Source organism: Loxodonta africana, chromosome 9 (assembly GCF_030014295.1).
Source record: "Loxodonta africana isolate mLoxAfr1 chromosome 9, mLoxAfr1.hap2, whole genome shotgun sequence".
Taxonomy (NCBI): Eukaryota; Metazoa; Chordata; class Mammalia; order Proboscidea; family Elephantidae; genus Loxodonta; species Loxodonta africana.
Genome location: NC_087350.1, coordinates 33,373,143 through 33,391,968, shown reverse-complemented (window position 1 = coordinate 33,391,968; position 18,826 = coordinate 33,373,143). Strand labels below are relative to the sequence as shown.

General features: G+C 43.6%; 1 protein-coding gene across 5 annotated transcripts in view; it reads right to left on the bottom strand.

Annotated features, from left to right (window-relative positions):
• The window catches only part of PRUNE2 (prune homolog 2 with BCH domain), a 313,858-nt gene extending 295,979 nt beyond the window's left edge, over positions 1-17,879 (bottom strand). For all 5 annotated transcript variants that reach the window (XM_064291211.1, XM_064291209.1, XM_064291212.1 and 2 more), the window contains exon 1: positions 17,696-17,879. In XM_064291211.1, coding sequence (XP_064147281.1) covers positions 17,696-17,731 — 36 coding nt within the window. In that variant the 5' untranslated portion in view covers positions 17,732-17,879. The remainder of the gene's footprint in view (positions 1-17,695) is intronic.
• Between the last annotated feature and the right edge of the window lie 947 nt (positions 17,880-18,826).

Sequence of the window (18,826 nt, the reverse complement as noted above, 5' to 3'; positions counted from 1 at the left end):
TTGAAATGGAAGAGTAAGGAGTAAGACTGTCAGGTACTCTTCAGGCACTAGAAATTTACCTCCAGCATTCATTAGTTATCTGCCCTTCGGCAAGTTACGCAGCCTCTCTGAGTCTCAGTTTCCCTCTCTGTAAACGGTGTCTCAGAGGATTGCTAGGAAAGCCTAATTAAACAACATCCGTAGCTGCAGAGTAAATCCTCATTGCTCAAAGATTCCGTATTTGTAAATCCTCCTACTTACTAAAATTTATTTGTATTCTCAAAATCAAGACTCGCTGTGCTTTCACGGTCAGTCATGGACATGCTCGTTGTTGCTGTTGTCGTTGTCAGCTGCTGCTGAGTTCATTCCGATTCATGGTAACCCCAGAGAGGTAAAAACTTTGAGTTGCCCTATATGCATATTGACAACTGTGATGGTTAATTTTATGTGTCAGCTAAGCTGGGCGATGGTGCTCAGTTGTTTGATCAAATGCTAGTCTAGATGCGATTATAAAGTAAACGCATGTGATGAATCAGTTGACCTCCACAAGGTCGGCGGTTTGAATCCACCAGGCACTCTTTGGAAACTCTATGAGGCAGTTATACTCTGCACTACAGAATCGCTATGAGTTGGAATCAACTTGACGGCAATGGATTTGGGGTTTTTTTTTGTTTCAAGTAAAGCAGATTACCCTCCATAATGTGGGTGGGCCTTATTCAATCAGTTGATGGCCTTAAGAGGAAAAAGAGACCTTCCCTAAGGTGTGGTTCTGAGCATGAGACATTTTGCCAGAATACTCTTACTCTTTACTCTTCCCATCACCTAACCTATGGATTTTGGGGGTGCAAGCCTGAAGAAGTTTCAAGCCTGTTATTCGGCCTATGGATTTGGGACTTGCCTGCCCCCTACGATCATGTGAGTCAATTTCTTGAAGTAAATTCCTAGACAGATTGATACGCACATACATAGATGATAGACAGACAGACAGATAGATACAGATAGATAATCACTGGTTCTTTCTACAAAGAACTCTGACTAAGACAACAGCTGAGGTAGAACAAGGTGATTCTTCGCCTCCTTGTTTCAGCTCTCATGATGTACACGAGTGTTCTTTCCACAGTCTGTATATATATATATTGGGCAAATCTGCTGCAAAAGACCTCTTTAAAGTGTTAAAAAGCAAAGATGTCACTTTAAGGACTAAGGTGCACCTGACCCAAACCATGGTATCTTCAATCCCCTCATATGCATACAAAAGCTGGACAATGAATAAGGAAGACTGAAGAAGAAATGACGCCTTTGAATTATGGTGTTGATGAAGAATATTGAATACACCGTGGAGTGCCAGAAGAATGAACAAATCTGTCTTGGAAGAAGAACAATCAGAATGCTCCTTAGAAGCGAGGATAGTGAAACCTTATCTCACTTACTTTGGACATGTTTTCAGGAGGGACCAGTCCTTGGAGAAGAAGATCATGCCTGATAATAGAGCAGTCAGGGAAAAAGAGGAAGACCCTCAATGACATGGATTGACACGGCAGTAGCAAAAAAGGGCTCAAGCATAACAACGATTGTGAGAATGGTACAGGACCAGGCTGTGTTTCATTCTGTCGTACATAGATAGGGTCGCTATGAGTCAGAACTGACTGGACTGCACCTAACAACAACAACAACAACAACAGCATGTAAATACAGTGCCACATTTTTCTTATTTTTGTGCTTTTGTTGGTAATTTAGATGTTCAAAATGGCCCCAAGCATAGTGTCGAAGTTCTGTCTAGTGTTCCTAAGCACAGGAAGGCCATGTAATGTGCCTTACAGAGAAAACCCCTGTGTTAGATACACTTTGTTCAGGCATGAGTTATAGGGCCATTGGCTGTGAGTTCAACACTAGTGAATCAACAATATATATTTAATAAGGTGTTTTTAAAAAGAAACACACATTAAAAAAAAAAAAGGTTACATATTGATTGGTTGACGAAAATACTGCTCACAGGAACCTAACCCTGTACTTCCCCTAGAAGCGATGGGTCTGTATCTATTAATTCAGTGATCATGGCAACTCGATATACCATAACTACTGCAACTAATGATAATCTACTGGAGATGTTAATTCTTCTGTCTGTTGACTAAGGGCAGGTTTTGCTGAGGGGTGGGAGACAAGGCTAAGAAGCAGAGAGAAGATGTTTTTAGGAAATGGGAACAGCAAAGCAGAAGGCCCTGTAAGGAATACTGGGCACAGTGAGACACGAGCTTTATCTGAATGTTCCTGTCTGACCCCCTATGTTCTCTGCTCTGGTCTTAAAAGCAGGAAGTGTGTTCTGAGATGAGTTGGGTAGCTAAGAGTTGCAGCATGAAAGAACCTACTACCCCACAGCATGCTAATTATTTAGCAGATGCGCATGGGTTAACAATTATATGCCTAAATATCTCAGAGTCACTGATTTCCAGTCCCATCTCAACCCTTACAAGCAGCTATCATTCCCACACATATCCACAGGCACATATTACAGCTTCCCGACATGACGTCTGAAAGGACTTACTGTACCGTACTGCTTCCGTAAAGATTACAGCCTAGAAAACCCTATGGGGCAGTTCTACACTGTCACGTGGGGTCACAATGAGTCAGAATCGACCCAACAGCACCTAACAACAAAAACAGCATATTCTGTTAGCCAGTAGATTTCTCTAAGAAAATCTTGTTAAGCTTTTAAGATGATGGGTGACCTATAAACTTAAAATTTTCATTAACACAGAATTTCGACACCAGACTAATTGAAGTTCTGTCTTCCTAAGTTTCCTTTCAATTGTGTTTGGATCGTTCCGTCCACTTCTTTCACCAGGGTGAATTAATCAAGCTCCTAGGAAAAACTGGAGAACGTAGGCAACCCAGGACCTCTAGCCACAGGCCACTGTGTTTGATGCATCTTCGTCTTTGTACGTACTGATTTCAGCAATCCTGGCATCTCGGTCGCACTATGGCTGTAAGAAAGGTTGGTCCAGGGATATACGCACTTCTCACCTGCTAATCAGTTGCCATGGAGTCAATTCTGACTCATGGCAACCTCATGGGCTCCAAAGGGTTTTCAATGGCTGATTTTTTGGAAGTAGATCGCCAGGACTTTCTTTAGAGGCACCTCTGGGTAAACTAGCTGAGCGTTTAACCATTTGCACCACTCAGGGACTCTACATGTGCTTTTTAATAGGAGTGTTTTTGAAAGAATTCAGCATATACTACATCACTAAACTAAATCAAATCGAGCTAAAATTAGTCCCTATTGCATCAATGTGGAGTGCATCTAGGCTTCCAAAACACCAAACCCATTGCTGTCGAGTCGACTCCGACTCATAGCGACCCTACAGGACAGAGTAGAACTGCCCCATAGAGTTTCCAAGGAGCACCTGGTGGATTCGAACTGCTGACCTTTTGGTTAGCAGCTGTAGCACTATAACCACTACGCCACCAGGGTTTCCCGTCTAGGCTTATGGGCTGTTAATGAGTATGATTCAGAGGGAGAAGTAGCGAGAGGAGGAGGAGGTGGAGAAAGAGATAAGCTAGAGTGAGAATCTGACAGGAAAGAGCTCATTATAGGCAATTAAACTTCTTCTCCCCGATAACATAGATCTCTCAGCTGAAGCTGACAGAAGCAAAACCCAGTCAGCTGTGCCCCATTTACAGGTGTGCCGGTGATGCTCACAGGTCCTCCAGAGACCCTGCCTCTCAGGCATCCCCTTCTCATCACAGGTGACACTCAGCAGAACGTGAGCAAGATCTCCAGAGCCCAAGAAGCTCAGCATGTTTCCACCAGTGACACATTCATTAATCTCACACTTGCCAACTGTACATCACAGTCCACCACACGAAGCTCCAGAGCTCTGTAGACTTGTTTCCCTGCGATGAGGCAAACAGCTTCAGCACGAGTGTATTTCACCTGTGAATGTTCTCCCCTCAGAAAAGTGTACTGCATTTGTGCTCCGCCATTTTCTTTTATGGAGATGAAGCCAAACCACCAAACTTGCAATGAAACCTTCAAACTATCTTTTGAGAATATCGACCGAATTTTTGTTCCCACAGATGTTATTAGTGGCAAAGGCTTGAAAATCTGAAACAGATTCTACACCCAGTTCTGCCACTTACTGGCTCTGTGTCCTCGGGCAAGGCTGGATTTAAACTTGGCCTTGTTCTTCTCAACTGCGAAATAGATATAATAACATCTGACCTACCCAGGGTTCATCAAATGAGATTATATCAGTAAAATCAATTATGAAGTGCTGCTACAGGGTCACTATGGGTCAGAACCAACTTGACGGCAAAGGATTTGGTTTGGTACATATGAGGTTGCCATGAATCAGAACCAACTTGACAGCAACGGGTTTGGTGGTTTTTTTGTTTGTTTTTATATTATGTTCTGAATTATCACACCAAGTATAATAGCACACCAAGTATAACTAGTTTGATTGAATCCTTTTTAAATAATTAAGCAAGGAAGTGAAAAAGAGAAAGTGTTTTTTGTAGTCAGATTCTATCTCATGGTCTCAAATTTCAGAGCTGTAACTAGCACAGCACAGAATGAGTTATAATACGCTTAATTCAGCAGCAACACACTTTCAGATTACTTGTTCAGATCCATGATTTACAAAATTAGCAGAGTGCCCTCCCCACAATGCTGTAGTCCCTCAAACGAGTCAGGAGCACAGGCCTAGCTGTCTAAGATGCCTGTTCAGCTCTGTCACAATGTCTTTAAATTTGGGGGATTTCATCCAGAAATCCATTTTAGAAAGATTTATCAAGAAATTTGCAAATATAGTATAGTGAAACCTGTGAGAGCCAGAATTCAACAGGACTGCCTTGTTTTTCTGGGTTTCGAATGTTTTCCACCTTTGACAGGGCATAGTCTTACTACTTTTCTATCTCTCCTTTTAGTGGAAAATATTTGAGTTTTCCTTCTCTTGAGTTGCTGCCTTACACAGGTTCCGGCTTTTGCGAGTTTTACTGGATTTATATCTTTTGCCCTAATAATTTCAAAAGCTATTTCAAACATGTGATCTTAAACAGGGTAAACATTTTATGTACAAAGATGTTAACTATAATATTATTAACAATGACCAAAAAAGGGGAGCAAACAAAATATTTAACCCTAGTATATATTCTTTATTAAACAGTACACTATTATTTAAAATGTTGATTCCACATACTCTGCAATAACATTTTTAAAATTTAATAAACAATGTTAAGCAAAATAAAAATCAGGATACTAAAATGCATGAATACTTTATTTACAACTTTTTTTTTTTAATCCTGTGCACAGGGAAGAGAGACTGAGAAAACTACTTGGCAACATGTTAGCAGTAGTTATGCTTCAATGAAAGTAGGTAGCCTTTATTTTTAATTTCCATTTTTTCTCATGTCCGTGGGGAATTGTTCCACTTGCCTCAATTTTTTAAATTTGTTTTAGCGTTCATTATTTTATGAATAAACAAAGCCTGAAACATAATAATATAAGGAGGCTGAAATACAAAAGATTAAAAATTCTTCTATTTCAATGTTACTGAACTATGATTCAAAAATAATTTCAGATTTAAAGGTCTGTGATTCTATAATATTTAAAACAACTAACAGTTATGCTGCAAGAAATCAGTGGAAAAAAAAAAAAAAGGCCATGGCTTTATAGTGCTGTGTTTTAAAATGTCCATACCACACCCTGAAAGGATGGGTCAGGAAGTTCCCAGTCTGGCATAGTGATAAGGACGGCTGAGTATTAATGTTTCTCTATAAATCTTTGTTGGAGCAAAAGTCCAAGAGGCCAATAGTAATGTGTGGTTCAGTGTTTACTAGACTCATCAAAGCATCATATGCAATATAATAAATGTTATCATATGAAATCCTTTGTGTATGAATTGGCTTTTACTGAGATGCTGTCTTTGGTCAGAAGGCTGTTTGGACATGAAGTAATTCCACAGAAATGAGAATTACATTTTTTCTCCATAAAGCTCAGAGTAACTTAATGGAGGGCTAATAAATTTTTCAAAGTGTTTTAAAAGCCAGTTCTGGGACAGCATTTTGCGCTGCATCCGCCACGGTGAGTTTACTCCTGGTCTCTCCTGAAGATTGCAACCAAGAGCAATGGCACTTGAGGCCACAGTACAGGAGTGTCAGCCAAGTGGCCCGTACGATCACTTATGAAACCACAGAAATTGTGATGGGTCATGCACAGCTTTATTTTAGGGTCTTACAAAGCACATTCACAAGGAAGTGGTGAAGAAATAGCCAGCTCGAAAATAAAATGTCTCCTTCTAATTCATCTTGGTCTATGACCTGCATATAGTGCCGAATATCAGGCTTTCACTTTGCCCACAATCCAAAAACAAACAAAAAAAAGTTTTCCCAATCATCTCAGTACACACTCAAAAGATAAAGCAAAACCTGAATTAAAGCTTGGGCTTGCACAAGGATCAGTTGGAATACAGGCCACCTTTCCATGCTGAAATCCCACACTCCAAAAGGAGGTGGTCTTAGATACCTGTTTATATGGTAGCCCCCAGGGGTGCGAGAATCCTGTCCCATGTTTTAGTCAGGAGATGCAGCACCCAGACTAAACAAACCAAACTGCTAAGGGCCAGAGGGAAGACGGGAGTTAAAGAAGCAGAGAATAGGAAGCAGAGAGTCATTTGCCCCTTCCCTCCCTGAAGAAGGGCTCAGGGACTCTGCCTTCCCCGGGGAATCATCAGCCACGTGTGCTCTCAGACCTGATCCTCCACCTGCTGTGACATTTCTCTGTCTTCTCAGAGTCAGGTGCTAGTCTGGCCAGCACCACTGTCCAATAGCTACAGAAAATGTGTACAGAGAGTACGGAGGGAAGCAAAAGGCTTTTAATGCTCTTCTTTTCCATTTTGGAGATCAAGAGGCAAGCACACACATTTCCTTTTTTGCATCCTTTAATTAATTTATAGGAGATACTTTTTCACAGCAAAAAAATTGGACCTTATTGAATTGATGCTCATTTTACCAGTTACTGTCGAGTCAGTTCCAACTCATGGGGACCCCAGGTGTGTCAGAGTAGAACTGAGTTCCACAGGGTTTTTAATGATGATTTTTTGGAAGTAGATTGCCAGGCCTTTCTTTCAAGGCACCTCTGGGTGGACTTAAACCTCCAACCTTTCAGTTAGCAGCCAAACATGTTAATAGTTTGCACCGCCAAGGGCCTCCATTGAATTGATGAGCTTTCTTTAAACAAGTAAATAAAAACATTCATTCTAAAAGTCCCATTTCTTCAACTGAGGGTGAGAAAAGGCTCCTATGGGTGGGAGCTTTTCCATAAAAACCTTTCAAATAATTGCAAGTCCTTCAGCAGTCTATCCCACCCTCTCAGGCTTTTCTCGGAGATTTTATTTTACAGGCCTAGGGTCATGCTGAGGCTTTTGCTGTGAAGGCCAGAACCAGGTTTAGATCTCAACTCAGGATGGGAGTGGGAAAGGGGGCTGCTCACATTCTTTACTTGCCACAGGTCTATTTATGCCTCCCCTCATCAGGCTGAGCTACGGCTGTCAACCAAAAGGTCAGCAGGTCAAATCCACCAGGCATTCCTTGGAAACTCTATGGGGCATTTAGTTCTACTCTGTCCTATTTTTTTTATATAGGGTTGCTATAAGTTGGAATCCACTCGATGGCAACTGGTTTGATTTGGTTTGGTTTTCATTAGGCTCATTGTTTTAGAACCATCTTCCTCCATCCTGACTCGCGATCGCTTGTCATAAACCATGCCATTTCACATACCTGGCTTCACTCAAGAACAAGGTCGTCTATACAAGTGACTTTCCAGACAACTGAAGCTTACTTTTCATGAGCCAATTTCTTTTCCAGTTTTTTTCTTTTTTAATGACCTGCATTGGAAATTTTCCTGAAATCGATTACGCACGTCCCTCCTCCCCCTTTCTTCCTAAATAGAACATTAAGCTTAAATGACCTTTTTTTTCCTTTATTATTCAGGGTCATTACCGTGAACATCAGTTATATACTTTACGTCATTGGTGTTATGTTCCCCTGAGGCTGTGCAGGTATTTAGGACCAATCGCTGGAAAAGGACATCATGTTTGGTAAAGTGTAGGGTTGGCAAAAATGAAGGAAACCTCAATGAGATGGATTGAACCAAAAGCCACAGCAACGGACTCAAAACACACCAACGATCATGAAGATGAGGCAGGGCTGGAAACGTTTAGTTCTGTTACACATAAGGTCTCCATGAGTCAGAGCCAACTCAAGTGCAACTAACGTCAACAACCCTGCACCCATGGGCCTGGGTCTGTTTCTTTTAGGTTCTGTTTGATTTGGGTTTTCTTTGTACAATTCCCTCCTTGTAATTTTCCAGCTATTACAGCCTTTAGCAACCACCTCTCTTTCCATCCAAACTTGTAAATATTGCGTCAAAGCAAATATCAAATAATAAGGATGATGATAACTACCATTTGTGCATCTTTGCTGTGTGCCTGGCATTCTTCTGAATGATTTACAGGTATTATCTCACAAACAGGCTCAGAGATAGAGTTTAGGGGATATTCCTGTGAGAAAAGAACTAATTTTAATGATATTTTTCAATAGTTCATTTTAACTGCATGAAGGAAAGCTGGCTTTGCCTAATTCTCCCTTAAGGTGACTTTGGGTTGGTTGATGCTGCCAGATAAATGAACTCCAGACACCCGAACTGTTGCACTTAAAACTCATTTCACCCTAAATTTTGGAAGGCTTTCATCTATGCCCTACCACTTCTCAAACTTGTTTCCTCTCTAAATCCCTTTATCCTTATCTTTTCTTCTATTTCTCTTCCCATTCCACTCCACCTTCCTTCTTTCCTTTCTCCTCGTTTTCCTTCATCCTACAAATGCCTTGAGCATAACCAGTAGGATTCTGAGGCACAGAAGCCAGAAGACTCAGGAGCAAAAGTAGGCTCAGCACACACTGAGAGCTGCATTCTCCGCCTAGCTTTCCTCCTTCCTAGCTGCGTCACCTTGGACGAGTTCGTCCTACCTCACAATCAACTGATTGATTAATCAGTCAGCCCATCAGAGTAATTCTTAAGATCTTCAACAAGAGAAAGACAATAATGAAGAAATCTCCAAAATCAAAGGTTGGGCCAACAACCTTGACAGTAAATAAGGGACAGCTTCAAACTCTTTCAAGAATGTATTGTCATTATTAAAAATTCACTATTCTTAGTCACTCTAAGAGCTAGACAGACACCCCATTTTTTATAAAAATTTTTCAGTCTTTTATTTTTTCTTTCAATTAGACATACAGTAAGAAAAGTCTCATGGCTTATTCAACCAAATCATAAACAGCCTGGGACCATCTTTCTCTCATAGCAGGTATTCAACAATATTGGTTCATTGCTTGGTTGTCCAAGAGTTTTTAGAATAAAACAGTCGACACAGAAACGAACCCCTCTTGGGTCGAAATAAAAAATACATACGCAAACTCATGATCTATGTAGTCACTCAACTCTCCTATAAACCTGTCATGTTCTTTTCTTTTAACTTAAAGGGAGCTAAATGTTCCAGGAGATCTTGTAGGAAGACTCACTTGTGCTATTGAGGAAGAAAGAGCCCTGAATTGGGGTCAGGAGATCCGGGGGCAAATACCAACTCTGCTCTTTTTCAGCTGGGTAATCCTGGAGTCCCTGGGTGGTGCAAATGGTTAACACTCTCCCTGCTAACCAAACGCTGGATGTTCAAGTACACCCAGAGACACCTTGGAAGAAAGGCCCGGTAATCTACTTCTGAAACCAGTCATTGACAACCCTCTGGAGCACAGTTCTACTCAGACACACATGGGGTCGCCCTGAGGCAGGGTAGACTTGAAAGCAACTTTTTTTTAACCTTAGGCAAACTCCGTACCTCACCTCACTAAGCCTGGGTTTCCTCAACTACAAAATGAGAATAACAACACCTAACTCACAAGACTATTGAGAGGCGGAAGGGGTTTTCAGTGAAAAGGTGCATCTCTTAGAACATACACAGATATTCAACAAATTTGAGTTGGACTGAAGGGAGCTAAGAATTGTCCCTGTCTCTGAAATGTAAGCAGGGCTTCCTGGCTCTCTACTCCCCTAGTGGTCCTTTGATGCTTTTGTAATTGTGGAGAACAGATTCTCATTTCACTACATGCACACCTGCAATAGTTCTATGAGGCGAGTGCCAATATTATTCCCATTTTACAGATGAGGAAACTGACTCACAGTGACACTAAATAACTGAGGTTGAATGACGAGTAAGTAAATGGCAGAGTCAGGATTTTAAATCAGGCATCTGGCTCCAGAGCCCACACTCTTAGTCTCCATGCTATCTTGCATTTACGGGGCCAAAAATAAAAATCCAAAACTCATCCTCTATGGAAATCTTCCAGCATCCAATTTAGGACGAGTGACCTCTACTTCAGGCTGCCTCAGGGTTTCCAAGTTCTGGAAATAAAAATGTGTGGTCCATGCTGTTCCCAGGGAGGTCACCAATCATTAAGGATGAGAAAACTGTTAAGATGTTGATTGTGATCATGTCAGCTTTCGCCCTCTTGTTTCAAGCCCCTAGAGACCTGGTGGCATACTGGTTAAAGAGCTCAGCTGCTAATCAAAAGGTCAGCAGTTCAAATCTACCAGCTGCTCCTTGGAAACCCTATGGGGCAGTTCTACTCCGTCCTTTAGGGTCACTATGTGTTGGAATCAACTTGACAGCAATGGGTTTGGTTTTTTGGTTTACTATGTGCTTGTGGGAGAAAGATGTGGCATTCTGCCTCCGTAAAGATTTACAGTCTTGGAAGCCCTGTGGGAATGTTCTACTCTGACCTACAGAGTCACTATGAGTCAGAATTGACTCAACGGCACAGGTTTGGTTGGGTTTAATATGTGCTTTGTGCAAGGCTCTTGCCTTATGGTTTCATTCATTCTAGAAACACTCATGGAACATCAGGCACCCTGGGGATACATGGTGAACAAAATCATAGAGTCCCTATTCCCTGCTCTCCTCAAACTCACATTAATCAGACAAACATGCCCAATAAAGATATAATCACAAGCTAAATGGCCTAAAAACATTTAACAAAAGAACCTTAGACTGATCAAGTGGAATTATTCAGCAAACACTTTCCTGAACAAGTATGGCCTTATATGAAGAAGCAGGAGTTATCTAAGCCAAGAGGAGAAGTCAGAAGAAGCTGAAAAGCAGACTGGACTCAATCTCAGGGTCGTGCTAAGAGTGCTGTCCATTCACCTAAGAACAATGGGAAATGATTATGAGGTTTCAAGAGTGTGATGTCAAGTTGTTAGGATTAGGTATTTTCAGACTGATCTCTTGGGCAGCAGTGTGGACAGTGGTTTGCAAGCCGCTACAGTTATTCAAGTGACTTAGCAATACCTGGGATACAGCGGCTGGGGAGGTGATGAAGGAGAAGAAAGTTTCCATTTGGAGAAAATAGATGAAGACTGATGATGCCATTCACAGAGACCGGAACTGCAGAAGAAGACAGGCTTGAGGGTGAGGGGATAGAGTCGGCCATGGTTCCAGGGTCTGTGCTAAGGGCCGTAAGTACAAGGTTTGGGCTTTACAACAATCCTGTAAAGTAGGTATCATTTATGCCATTTTTCAGATTAACGATCCAAGGCTGTGTTATCAGCTTAATTTTTCTAACACTGACTTTGTGGGTCTGATTTTTCAGGGCAATCTAGAACCCAATTAGCCATACAAGTGCTAGTTTTTGTTTTTGTTTGTTTTTTTCATTTAAGTACTCTTTAAAGATTACCTTTCCCTGAAAACCAAAGTCACAGGCTTAGAAGGAAATAGATTTGGGACATTGCCAGCAATTTTGAGTAGTCTACTCTCTGGCCTCTTGACAGGGCAGCCACGTACGACTGCTCAGCTTGTGTATTGCACAGACCTAGGGGGTGTCACTCATATCAAAGTCCCTGCGAATGATGCCTCCCGAATATGTCAGTCCTGCCCCTCCCCAGTTTACTTTAAAAAAAAAACCCAAACTCCATGACTTTCCCCTAAATCCCAGAACTGAAGAAGAATCATCCTGCTGCCTCCAACAGCCTACGTCCAGAACAACTAAATGGTGCCCAGCGAACACCACCAACTGCTCTGCATAGATCACAATAGAGAGTCTCAACAGAGTGGAAGAAAAATGAAGAATAAAATTCAAATTCACAAAAAAAGGTCAGACTTACTGATCTGACAGAGACTGGTGGAACCCAAAACTATGGCCCCTAGATACCCTTTTAACTCAGAATCAAAGTCACTCTCAATGTTCGCCCTTCAAAGATTAAACAGGGCTATAAAACAAACAATAACACATGTGAGGAACGTGCTTCTTAGAAATGGGCAACACCTGCCCAAAAGCAATGACAAGAAGGCAGGAAGGGACAGGAAAACTAGACAAATGGAAACAGGGAACCTGGGGTGGAGAGGGGGAGAGTGCTGACACATTGCAGGGATTACAACCAACATCACGAAACAATTTTGTATAAACTATTGAATAAGAAACTCTATAATTTGCTCTATAAACTGTCACCTAAAGCACGATAAAAAAAAGAAGAAGACTCAAAGACCAAGGCTACATCATGCATTTTACCTCTCCGGTTCCCTAATGTTCCTTTCTTTTTTGTTGCCCTCATACAGACCCAGGTATTCCTCCCTCACCCTTTTCTCTGCTCAGCTTGCACTCCAGAGAGGAGTGAGCTAAGGGAAGAGTGATGCCTTTATCACTAGCCCGCCATTGCTTACAAGAGCTCCCCCCACTGGTACAACCAACACAAAATGCTGTTAATATCTATCAAGAAAATGACTACATACAGACAGATTATAACAAAACTGTCACCTTTTTTACCGAGTTGACATAAAACATTCCCCAAATCACTGGCTAAAGGGTACCTGACTCTCCTGATCACACATCCTCCAAGACCCAGGGTGCTGTCTCAATGCTGGGAACCAATTCTTACCTTTGAGGCAGGCTCATCCACTCTGAGATCTCTTTACTCTGAAAAAGTGTGGTTCTTCTCCGAAGACCCTGGGACTCAGCCAATCCAGTTCTCAGATGGAAGGCTCGGATAGTTAGAAATGGAGCTAACTCTGGGTCTAAAGCCATCAAGGGCTCATTTCTCATCAGAACCTAAGGGGGTGGCAGGGCACCACCTGCACTGAAGAGCTTTGGATTCCTGAGTTCCCTGCTCATAATGCTCTGGGAAGGGACACAAGTCCTCTCGAGTGCACCTGCCCTCGCCTGCAGTGGGGAGGGAGCTGGTCCCGTGGTCTCTGATGGGAATGAGCTCAGCTCCTCAAATGAGACCGCTGGCCAGTTTCCCCGTCATCACCAGCCCTTACCGCAGCAGCCCTTTCAAAGATACGACGCATTCAATAAAGATGCTTCTTCATTGTCACACACACAGAAGCCTCCTTCTCTATAGGACATCAGGAAGAACATCCTCCTCGAATTTCCAATCAAAATGACATTCTGCAGACATGCTGCAGTGTTTTTCTTTGTTTTTTTTTTTTTTAAAGCCCATCTCCTGCATCAATTCTAACGTGGTTTTCATTTAGAGTTTTGAATATGCTTTTTTGTCCCTATGCCACACACCACAGGCACTTAAGTTGCCCAGAATTTTTCCTCTACAGAAATCCATGTATTGGCTAATACCCACTGCAGAAAGGAGCCCTTCACCCACAGCTGTCACTGCTGAGGGGGCAGGTGCACCCCACAGACGGCAGGGCTGACCCCTCTCCCACCCTCTCTGTGAAAACAGCATTCCTGGGACATTGGTGTGTGCTACACCCTTCCAGGCAGCAGCTGACAGTCCACCCCAGGCTGGCTCATGACCTACATCTTAGGGCATGTGGGCTGCAGTGACCCCCACCCCTTAGCAGCTGTTAGAACTGCATCAGCTGGTGGTTTCTGGGTGGTGTGGATGACTCAGCTGCCAGTCTACCCGTGCAAGAACCCTGACTTCCTGCAGCCAGAGCCCCAGAGCTCTCTATCAGTTCCAGATGATTCTACATTTACTTTATTCACATGAACTTGGACCATTTACCACCATGCAGCCTTCTTTGCCCTGAATACTTTTCTTCACTGACCCATTACGAAGTTGGAAGACACTTCCCAAATCACAGCCCAGGGTATCAACTTCTCTAGCCACTGGAAATGGTATAAGTGAGAATGAAAAGTATGGCTAAAATTTATGGATGGACTTAAAACTAGACGCTTTGACCTCTGTTCCTATTCCAGCTCTGAATGAGCAGATAGAGGAAAAGCCAGGTGGACACCAGGAGAAGAAAAAGAAAAATATGTTCTGACTTTCATTTCTAGTTCTAGTAATGCGTGTCCAGATGAGAAACTTAACCAGGTTCTCACATCAGTGGGCAGGACAAGGCCTGGCGGGGTGGGTAGTGAGTATTCCCCTTTCATTACCACCTCTGCTAGCTGAAGATATTGCTCACAGACCACCTTCTCTACTACCTTCTCTTTACCGTTTTTAACAATCATTGTGTCTACTCTGTATTAGTCATGCCACGTTTGTCAACAAGGTGCCATTTTGGGAGACCGCTTGAGAGGGAGAGGCCACTTCCCCTGCCACCCTCTGCCTTCAGCTAACTTTTGTTCACAACCACCCAAGCCTGCCCTAACCAAGCAGAAGGCAGGCCTCTTCTAGAAGCATTTGAGCCCAGGCAGGGGCGGCCCTCTGAGGGCACACTTGGGGGTTGATTTTGCCATTTCTGATAAACAGATAGCATGTATTCTTGGGAAGGAGGGGTGTGTATTGGAAGGGAGACTGAAGGAAAAGGGAGATACAATGAGATTATGTCGGTGAATCTGCCTCAGTTTAAGGACTAAAAGGACCAGACTGGAATGAAAAATGGAATTGAGAGAGTGCTTGTCCAACTTCAACAGAAATAAGTTCCAAACTATGTGACAAGAATCCAAAAACACCCTCTCCTCTTCAAAGATTTCTGCTCAAGCCAAGGGTCTGGCCTAGAACAGGGGAGCTTCTCCTCTCTACCCAATGACAAATGAATAAAAATGATCCCAGTCAGGGGAGAAAACACCCACAAAGAATTTCTCCAAAGGTCTGACTTTTAGAGATTTGATCTATGGTAACAGCAATTCTATCTTGCAATTTAAAATTTCTTTTTTTTATTGGAAAGTGCTCAGCTGCTAACCAAAAGGTCGGCAGCTGGAACTCACTGGCCGCTCCACGGGAGAAAGATGTGGCAGTCTGCTTCCATAAAAATTACAGCCTTGGAAACCCGATGGGGCAGTTCTCCTCTGTCTTATACGGTTGCTATGAGTCAGAATAGACTCGACAGGTTTAATGATGACGAGGTTACATTAGGATTTGGAAGGGACGTTGGCTATTTCAAACCATTAAAAAGATACATAAAATGCGCACAGAATATCAAGACAGGAAGCCAAGTAGGTAGAGAAAAACTGGTAATCAGGCTTTTTTGGAGTAAGCAGAGATAAAAAATCTATATTTAACTTCTGATGGATAACAGCTTCCGCATAACTCCTAAATTCTGTCTGGTCTAATAAGGCTAAAGTGAAAGCCAGCATGGTAAATTATTCTCTTTAAAATGGTTTCTAAAGGATTGACCTAATTAAAAAAAAAATCCTACCATTTTATTATGAATAAACTTCCCATAAATGAATGACATAATTATTGACTTGACTTTTCCTCCAAAGCCAAAAGCAAAGGTTATCTACTACTACATTTGAATGCTGCACACTAAGTAAAAATTTTAGTCCCTAGAAAATGTCATTAATCAGGAGACATGTGACACCAAAAGCCACCAAAACACCTCTGCTGTGGCTGAATATGAAAGGCTAATCACGATCTCTAACAAGAAACCAATTCCAGGAAAAAAAAATTAGCAGTCACTGTTCTGGCTAAAGCAGGAAATTCGGAACAGTATTCAAACAACTGCTTCTGTTTCCTGTTTTTCTTTTTAATGATGTTGAGCAATTGCTCGTCTAATGAAGGGACTCAGTAAATAAACGTACACATTACTTTAAACTGATTACTCCGGAATAGGGAATTTTTCCATTTCAGCAATTGCTCTTTCGAAAGCAGGCAAGCCTCTTACTCACATCAGGCCACACAATCTAAAAGCTTACTGTTAAAATATCAACTAAATGGCATGGGAGAGAAAGGAAAAGTGCAGTCCAAAACTGTATTTATTATTGGTCGCCGTTCACTTTCATCCAAAAGAAAAAAAGTGTTGCCAAACATGACTTCCATATTTGGTCATTTTCATCCCATTATTAGGCGAAGACCAAAGAGCAGACTTATACTTTCAGAAATGCAAATGAGTTTTCTGCCATCAGTCTTCTCCTTCATGTGCTCAAGTCAAAATAAGAAGGGGTCAGCAATAAACACAAAGATGATCGCGAACTTTCTCAATTCTGAAACCCCCCACAAATGCTCAACTCTGGGGCAGGCTTACTGTATATTAACATAAGTCAACTTTGCTTTTCTTTTTTTAAGACACTTACAGTTAGATCATTGTAAGGATCACACCTCCGTCTGCACTCTGAATGGCGGCGTGGGCACCTTTTCTCTCTCCCTTCCTGCACTTCCTTTGTTGTTCCAGGGTAAATGAGTTACAGTAACAACCCTGCAAACATCCTGCCATGTGAGTGAGACGTCACCTTAATGCAGAGTTTTCTATTTTGGCTTCCATGAAGGTTTAAAGGTTAAAGGCATCATAAATTATGCATTTCCTCCTATGCTGGGCCCATAAAAGGTGCTTTCATTGTTCATTAAAGATAATGCTTCTAAATGGGCAGTGGCTTTTTTTTTTTTTTAAGTGCCAAAACACAAACATTTCCATTATGTTTATTTTCTACTGGCTATGCTGGAGAGCCAGAACAGTTTGATATTTGGAAACTGCTAGAGTCTGTTGTTCCAGAATGTGTAACAACTGTCAACACACACAGTTAAATTATGGTTCACTATTTGGACAGTGATACAGTAGAATACACTCAGCCAACATGCTGATCTCCTCCCAGGAGGACAACAGTCTGGCAAACCCTTTATCACCAGCAACAGTTGGGGCTTTCCCCTCTGCCACTGCCCGAATTTACAGATCTGAATAGGGCAAGAGATTGGAGAGATCACCGTATACACTAACCTAACTCCGCCACCTGCACAAGTTCCATGGAGGGGGGGATCCTCGGATCAACTGCAGGATGGCACACGTCCTTCCTAGTCCACACCCTAACTTCCTCACTTACATTTTGCCTCCTACAGCTACAGTACTGTCCTAAGGGATTCTTCTCCTTTTACACCCGCACGTACTGCATCTGCAGAAGGCTAGAATCTTCTCCTCCAAGAAGACCACACCCATTCATCCCCTAGACTCCCGGATCAATCTGCAGATTTGGCTGGAGGGCCTCTCTCCAGTCTCAGGCAACGGGAACCAAAGCAACTCAACTTCAGCCAGGCCAAGACCACCCTCAACTCTGCACCTGGTCTAGCTGTGATGGAAGACTCTAGCCACAGACTGTCTGCTGTAAGGACCGGAGGTCCAGAGATTCTTGCCAGGGTACAGCCTGTTCCCCCTGGCAACTAAGTGGCAAAGTTGTTCCTTCCTCTTCTGCTGCAAAGCCCTTTCCTCTCCATCAACACGCACCCACGCGCGCGCATACACGCACATACACATAGAGCCTTGCTCTTCCAACTTACCAGTTTGGACTTGGCACGCTGCAAAAATTCTTCCATGTCGCTGCGCGAGGTTGGAGCCAGGGGTACCCGGAGGGGCGCAGAGGGAGCGCTCCGCCGGGGGAGAGGTGCGGGGTCTCGGGGAAGTGGCCCGCCCGGCGAAGCGGAGACACCGGCTGCTCCCTCCAGCCGCTCAGAGGCGGCTGAGGCTGTGGCAGCGCCCTCGGCTGTCTCGGCCCAGGGCTCCCCCGCCCTCCCCCCGCACCGCGCCCCACCACCCGCTCTGTGCGCCCGACTCTGCCCTAATAAGGAAAGTGGGTGTGCCTCCCGGGAGCCCCTGGGCGCGTCCGCACTCTTGCTGACACGCGCCTCCAGGACCGGGGCGCAGGGCCGGGGCCCAGAGGCGGGGGTGTTGGGCGATGGCGAGGGGCTCCTCGGCCAATCGCAGGGCCCGGCTTCGGCCTCCTGACGTGGCGCGCCGAAAGATGCTGCAACCATGGACAGCGCCCAGAAGTGCGAGCCAAGTGCAAGGGGCTGCTGCAGAGGGAAGCTCTGCCGCAGGCACCGCCGCTGTCAGAGAGGGGAGGTGGGAAGCGAGAGCGAGGGGAAACAGGCCCCGGGGGAGCCCCCCTCCTCGGCCAGAGCCTCCCAGGCTGGCTGGCGCGCTACAGAGAGCTCCAGCGATCACTTAACGAGTTGGCTTTGCTGGGCAGGCCAGAGCACGCACTCGGTTGGGGGGCGGGGGTGTACCACTGAGCTAAAAAGCCTGCGACCTTGATGGAAAATAATCAGAAGAGCGGGCTGGGAGGTTGTGCTAGGCTGCTTTCTCCCTACTCTCAAAACATAACCACCCAGCAATGGAGACCCAGAGTTCACCCCAACTGAATGCCCTTATATTGGCCCTGGGGCTAATGCGTAGATAAACCCTACTGCACTCCCCATACACACTCTGACAAATTCGCTCAGGAAACGCTGGTGCAATGAAACCTTGCTACTCAAACTGTAGTCCGAAGTCCAGCAACATCAGCATCACAGAGCTTATTAGAAATGCAAACTCTCGGACCCCCTACTGAATAAGAGTTTGTGTTTCTACAAGATCCTCAGGCGATTTCTATGCACATTAAAATTTAAGAAGTACTGCAATAAACACTTAAA